General features: G+C 42.4%; 1 protein-coding gene across 1 annotated transcript in view; it reads right to left on the reverse strand.

The window, feature by feature from the left end:
• Nucleotides 1–253: 253 nt before the first annotated feature.
• Nucleotides 254–7,187, reverse strand: part of TFAP2A (transcription factor AP-2 alpha) — an 18,019-nt gene continuing 11,085 nt past the window's right edge. The window contains exons 5-7 of the mRNA XM_057370435.1: nt 6,353–6,471; nt 3,917–4,058; nt 254–2,381 (exon numbers count right to left, since the gene is read on the reverse strand). Of these exons, the coding sequence (XP_057226418.1) occupies nt 2,093–2,381; nt 3,917–4,058; nt 6,353–6,471 (550 nt within the window). The 3' untranslated portion in view covers nt 254–2,092. The remainder of the gene's footprint in view (nt 2,382–3,916; nt 4,059–6,352; nt 6,472–7,187) is intronic.

Consider the following 7,187-nt stretch of genomic DNA (forward strand, 5'->3'; position numbering starts at 1 on the left):
TCGACTACAGAGCTTTTCTTTTCTTTTTTTTTCTTAGGGGGAGGGAGCATCCAGCTCTGATTTATCAGTATATCATTATTTTCATGGCATTAATTTTCAGAATTTTCTCAGTAATTATTATTTTTTAAATGTCCTTCTTGAGATGTGTTTTCTAATCTCTGCTCTCCGTTAGGGCAACTACATGTACAAAATTTTATAGGCTTATAATTCTGTATGCTATATATAAACATAAATAAAAATCTAGAGGTCAACATAAATAAAATAAAACTTTTATTTTTTAAATAAGATTATGTTTTGGTTAAAGAAAAGATAGTGTGTCATTTTTGTTAGTAGTACAGACAATTCTTTATCCAAAAGAATACATTGTGCTTTATTGTGTCATTTGTCTGAATACAGACTCAGTGGAATATCTAAATGATACCCTGCTCTGAACTCCAAGTTGAAAGTAAGTTTTTATTATACTTGAGGGAAACAATGGGTTCAGCTGCTTATTGCAAGGAGCAATTGTCAAGGGAGAGTTAAACTCAATTACTGTAACCATACTGAATAAAAAATACTGCCAAGAACAAAAATACGCCTGGGTAAAGACAGCTACTGAATAAAAAAATCGACATAAAGCGTATCAAATATTTATTTATCTGGGCAACAAAGGACTATGATACATTGATAGGCATGGAAACTACTGCCAGCACAACTCAATACAATACAACTATATCTGCTTCCAATATGGCCAGTGGAAATACAGGATACCAGGTGGTCCCGAATGTTCGAAGTTCTTTGGGAAAAAAAAATGGGAAAAATAAAAACAAAAGAAAGGGAGAAAGAAAAAATAAGGGGGGAAAGAAAAGTAAAGCTAAATGTTGTTTAAAAGACAGTATTAATTTATTGCTCTGTTGGTGCTTTTGGGAGAACAGTGGATGAAAATAACTTTTTTCATTTTCCACAACACATAAGGGTTGTAAAACCACTAACATGTTTAAAAACCTTGCCAGGGTCCAACATCACTTTATTTTGTCTTCGATGAGAAACTAAATGTCATACTAATTATATATAAAAATTCTTGATTTTTTTATTTGTTCATCTGCTTCATTGTCGCTTTTAACATGCTACAACAGGGCTAAAAATGATGAATCCCAGAGAAAAACCCCCAAAAAACCTCTGATATCTAAATAAGTACCATGAACCACATGATGAACTAAGAGGGGAAGATTTAAAACCCACTAAACAAGAGGTAAACGAGATCACCAGATAAATAAAAAAAGGCTTAAAACAGACTCACCATATTTACAATTCCCATTAAATTACACATAAATAAATATATACATACATGAACACTGATTCCCTTATATAATAACTGTGAATCGTGTTGCAATAGAAAGTTCAAGTTGGTCGCTTTACCTTGGACAGGAAAAAGTTCTAGAACTGAAGATATGACATGGAACCGCTTGTGTTTTGTGTTCAAGTTTATTCACAATACTGATAAAATGTCATCAGTCCTTTTTGCCTTTTATATGTCTGCTGTTGCTGTTGTACTTTTTCACTTTTTTTTTCATTTTTAGTATGGCTACAATCTTAACTGAAGTTTATGTAAGGGAAGGTGGTGATTCAGTCCGGTGAAGCTCATAGAATTTTTAAGTATTATTTATTTCTTTTTGTTTGTTTTTTTTTTAAATTTTTTAATATATTTTTAGAAAAAAAAAGTCCTTTTCTTTTTTGTTTTATTTTTTGTTGGTTTTTTTTTCTCCTTTTGTTTTATTTAAAAAAAAAGTTCACAAACTCAAGACAGAACTTTTTTTCTTTGCTGGCTCCGTCCCCCTGTTCTGTTCTCTTAGGCTCCAAACTGGGGTAAAACGATGGTGGCAGTGGGAAGAGGGGGGAAATTTAAGCAGGAGCAAATGGAAATGTGGATGCTGGGAAGGGGTGTGGAGAGAGAGCAGAGCAGTCCTGCAGAGTCAGAGAACAGGACTGGCAGAAGGACGCTCATTCTGTTGCTGTAGCCCGGGGTGCTGGGTGCCGGGGAGAGGGAGGAGGGAGATGAATGGATCGATGGGCTGTGAGGGGGAAGGGAGAGGAGTGTGTGTGGAGGGGATCCTCACTTTCGGTGCTTCTCCTCTTTGTCGCTGCTTTTGGTGCTGTTGTCTGTGTGGCTGTTGGGGTTGTTGCTGAGGTACATTTTGTCCATGGCCTTGAGCGCCTCGGTGAGATAGTTCTGCAGGGCGGTGACGGCAGCACACACCGCCGGGCTCCCAAAGCCGTGCGAGATGAGGTTGAAGTGGGTCAGGCAGCTCTGGATGCCTGGCTCCAAAATGGGGTTGGGCCGCGAGTTCCCCAAGGGAGATCGGTCCTGAGCCAGCAGGTCGGTGAACTCTTTACAGATCTGTCTGCAGCACAAATGAAGCAGAGAGATGGAGGGAGGGAGGAAGGGAAGGGAAGAGAGAGGGAGAGAAATGAACCATCACTGGCGGCAGCAAAGCCCTTGCATTTTCCCTGCTAGACTGCACAAGCCCCTGGATCAAGGGGGCTCCTGCCCCTGAGCGCACACATTCTCACTTCTCCCTCTCATCTCTATGCATTCTTCCCTCTAATTCCCACACTTCCCCAACCCACAAAAACCTCTTCCCTTCACCTTGCATGCACACACGACCACACCCCAGCCCCATACAACATACAGGCAGACAACAAGAATACAGAGACACATGYGTCTTGACCCACTGATCTCCCTATCTCAGCCCCAAAGACTCTCCACAAACACACATCCCTGCCCAGCTGGGGTTTGGACCACAAACATAGTTTAAAGTTCCTAAGCAGGCTTAAATAGGCTGTTATATCCAATGTAGTTTAAGGGATTTATCCACATCTTGGAAGATCCCTTTTTTTTTTGGGGGGGGGGGAACCAGAGAGACACGAGCCTCTTCCTCCAGAAGGCTAAAACACACCTGTGTGTCAGGAAGAATGAGTGAGGGCAGAGCAGGAACTGAGGATTTAAATTAGAGTATTCTGAAACATTTATGTATGTAAATCTCTATCTCCAAATCCAAAGGGACCTTTCCACAGAGAGGAAAAGCTGACACTAACCAGCGCCTGGAAATTTCCTTTCAGGGAGGCGAGAAGGGAGGATATGAGGGCATAGTGCAGAGGATAGGTTATACCACCCGCTCACTGCACAAATGATTGGAGAAATAACACACCTTATAGCAAGAGAGCTCAGAGGCATGTTGAAACAGTTTGTATTTTAAAACCCACGTTAATGTCTTCCAGCTATAAAGCAGCTCTCATCTTCTGCTTGTGTCCTCTGGCACTGTGCCCTTTGGTGACACCTCCATTGGTAATTAAGGGCTACTAAAYAATCCTTTTCATTTCCAGCAAACATACCAAAACAATCATTTTCTTTTCACACACCACCTGGAAGTCGAGGCAGCCCCACCAATGAAAAATTCTGCTAGCATTTTAACTGCGTACAGATTGGCATCTCAAATATATTTTTAATATGCCTGTATTTGCTAAGTAACAGAGCTGCTTAGRCAGGAAGAACCATTGCCAATTTTAATGAATTGAAATCAGTTTAATGTGCTAGTTTTATTTTACTGTCAATGGGAAGACTTCCCTTCTACTTAAATTGATAAGCTAAGTGAATAGGCCCAGAAAATGTTTTGCTTTGAAGAATTACTGCTTTTTCTGTAACAAAACAASCACCCTCAATTTGTACAACTCGCATTCAAGGTAACCTGCGCAAACTGATTTGATGGAAACCACACTGGGTTGTAGAGCTCTCTTGTACCAGGAGGGCCAACACACACCCCTCACAACTTGCAAACTATCAACCACTGCTTATACAGCAAACAAATATGTTCACAAATAAAAGCCCCAAACCCCTCCCTCATTTCTAACCAACATGCCAGAAAGTTAAATGTCTTACTTTGTAGCTAGAAGCATGTTTTTTCTTGTGACTTGCTCGTTTGGATCGGAATGTTGTCGGTTGAGAAATTCAGCTACTGCTTTGGCAGGAAATTCTGTCTCACAAACGTACCCAAAATCTCTAGCTAGATGTACTGCTTCTCCTGAACAAGGAGGCACGGGTGGGGATGGAAAGAAACACAGAGCTCATCAGTACACATCGCACAGACGCAAAAATCCATTTAAAAAAAAAAAAAACCACTACATTCTATTTGAGCTTTTCTTCTCAAAGGCCTGGACTTTTTCTGTTTGAAAAAGTTAGGGCAAGAAATGCTAATTACATCTTATCTTGCAGTTTTCTTTGCTTCAGTTGAAGGCAATGCAAATGTGTATTTTCATGACAATTGTTACAAGTGAWATCTCGCATAAGAATTTTTAAAAGTTCCCATTGACTAACAGATACTTTTAGACAGACTGGCTCCAGCTACCTAGAATGTGTGCTTCAATTTACATCTCCATACCTATAGAGAACCATTTATGTACATTTTATTCACAGCTATTTACTCTGAAAATGTGTTTGCCTCAGCCACACCTCTATATTCTTTTGCAATGCATCAATGATTAATATTGATCATAATTACTCCTAGAGCTCTTCTAAATAAAATGCATTAAACAGCTAAGTGTTTAAAATTTAACTTGATCGCATATAATTATACGTTCACCTCCAAACGATTAACCATGAGAATTTTAGGGTCATTCCATCGAGTCTGTCTGTTTTGTTGATTTTCAAATCTTTGGTTTTAATTTCCTGAACCAGTTGGTTTTTACTGCAGGGCTTCCTGCCATTAGCTCTAGCTCCGGAAGAACGCATGCGCCAATTAGAGCTTCAAAGCCTCAGTCCAGTGAGCTTGTTTCCATAAAATGGAGCGGATCATAAACAATAACAGTACTCTAGAAACTGCCTCATCACTACAGGACTCAAAGCCHGAGTAATGTTTATATTATCATCTCCCCCAAAATTAGCCACCATCACTAAGTTATCTGAAGATGAGGCCTCTGGTTTTTTTTTTTGAAAAATCATTCTTTTCAAAGCCATTGTATTGTGAAAGCCAAACAGAACAATAGATTACCATAAAATCTTCTCCATATTCATTAACATCACAAATAATGTTAAGCATCTACCAGATACTTTTTACAAGTTYTCTCCTCGTGATTTTTTACTACAGCGTGTCAATGCAATTGCAAAGCCTTTTCAGAAACACRAAGATGCGGTAATTTTCACGCAGTATAAATATAGTTTGTTCACTAATCCTGATGTTTAAAAAATGACGCCTGGCATCATCACACAGCACTTCTTTCCCTGTCTCTTTGAACATGAAACATTTCTCGCAGAATGCGAAGCGACAACAAAACAAATTCCCACCTACACAACCAAACTTAAGCTAAACCTGGACAGCTCAGGCTGAGCTTAAAAGTGCTTTACAAACTGAACCAGTCTAACACACAGTCAGACCCATGATTAAGGGGAAAGGAGAGGGATCTATTGGCAGGCCTCGGGCATATTTTGTGTCAGCCAGCATGACACAGTCACTGCTTCAAAACTGAATGACTGCAAACTCTTGAGCTTCTCACCTCCTGGTACAGACAGCCTAGGACATCCCAAGACACTAAGYTGCACCTTTTCTGGCCAAAGCAAAGCAGAGGAGAATGATATACCAAGGGAACATGTGTTCTGAAAATGAGAACCAAAAGGGAGTGGGGGCGGGTGGTGGGGCAACTTTGAGGCTTTCAGGACACCATTAATTCATGGCTRAGGTCAAGGATTCCCAAATTAATTCAGGAAGTAATGATCACGCATTTCTCAAATGCAGATGTCAGAAAAGTTAAATGATTTACTGTTATGTGACTGCAGGCTGGGAGGGAGAACAAACTTAAAGTAGCTGCAGTTTCTGACATTTAAAATTGCTTGGCTGTCCACCTGTGGCAGAAGAACAGCAGTGAAGYATTAGAGGCTCTGCTGCCCACAACTTCCAACTCAATATTCAGGGGTCTTTTACGGGGCTAAGCCCACAATCCCCCTTCACAGGGGGATCCTTCCCATACTGCTCCCAATGAGATCTGCTTACTCCATAGARGGATTACTCATCTGAATGAACGAGCAAGATGGGGCCCTGAAATCATCTATCTTAAAAACTTAAAAGCAAATAAATGGTAGAATGCTTTGCTGAGTGTGCAGGACTCGCACAAACCTGTTTCAGGTTATAACAAAAAGCAAAGGCACACAGTTAACCTGATCTTTTTGTAAGATATAGAAAATAATGCCCTTCCAAACACCAACGAGCAGCACTGACTCTGGGAAAGGGGAAAAAGATACCAAATGAACCAAGTCTTCTCCCATTTGGCAAAAGCAACAGACACATTTTCCAAAMAAGTCCTCCCAGCTCTTTGAGTCACTTACCCTCCACGAGTGATGTGAGCAAGGTAACGTTAGCAGCTTTACGCCTCCCGGCTGGCAGGTTTAGTCCTATTTTGTCCAGTTTCTCCCTCAGAGATCTCCCTCCATTTTTAGACTTTGCCCTGGTCCAGACAGAAAAGCATTGAGAAATGGGGCTTGGGGGAACACCYGCTTCTACTCTGGCTCCCAGCCACACATGCCCCCAACAGATCACCATCCCATAGAGCAGAATAAGGGTTTTAGGCAGAAGGGATACGCTGTGGGTGGCTGAAGACCAACTGTTGCTARAAGCTGAATCCCAGATATAGGGGTAGAGCTTTGGATGTTGACACGTCTAGCGAACAGGGCCCTCACTAAGGTCTGGATCAGGCCCAGAGCACCTCTGATAAGGGCTGCCTGCGGAGGTGTCRCAGACACGGGGCAGGCTCTCCCCAGGTGTTGACGGGAGGAGGCTGATTTGTATGGCCAGCAGCGCCAGAGCGTTACCACCCTCACACCAAACTCTACGTGGCCCATCTGTGCCTTCTCAGCAGAGCTGGACTAAGCGAGACTGCAGAGAAGGGAGCTGCCTTAATTAATCCTGGATGCTATTCCCTGCCCAGGCACTGCCTAATTGCCTGSGTGAGGCCACAGGGTGGRAGCCCATGGCAGGGTGCCCGCCAAYAAGCCGCTCCCGGGGGATGRGTGTGTGTGCCCGTGGGGGGTGTTCAGGGCCGCGACAGGGACAGGGACACRCAGGGGTCCCCACGGCGGGGCTCCGGACCCCGCACAAGGCCGCGCGTTGCCATGGCGACCGTGCCCGGGCCCCCTCCCGCCGCCCGCCCGTGCCGTGCCGCCC

Source organism: Malurus melanocephalus, unplaced genomic scaffold, assembly GCF_030028575.1.
Source record: "Malurus melanocephalus ecotype Western Australia unplaced genomic scaffold, MMel_1.1 scaffold_126, whole genome shotgun sequence".
Lineage (NCBI taxonomy): Eukaryota > Metazoa > Chordata > Aves > Passeriformes > Maluridae > Malurus > Malurus melanocephalus.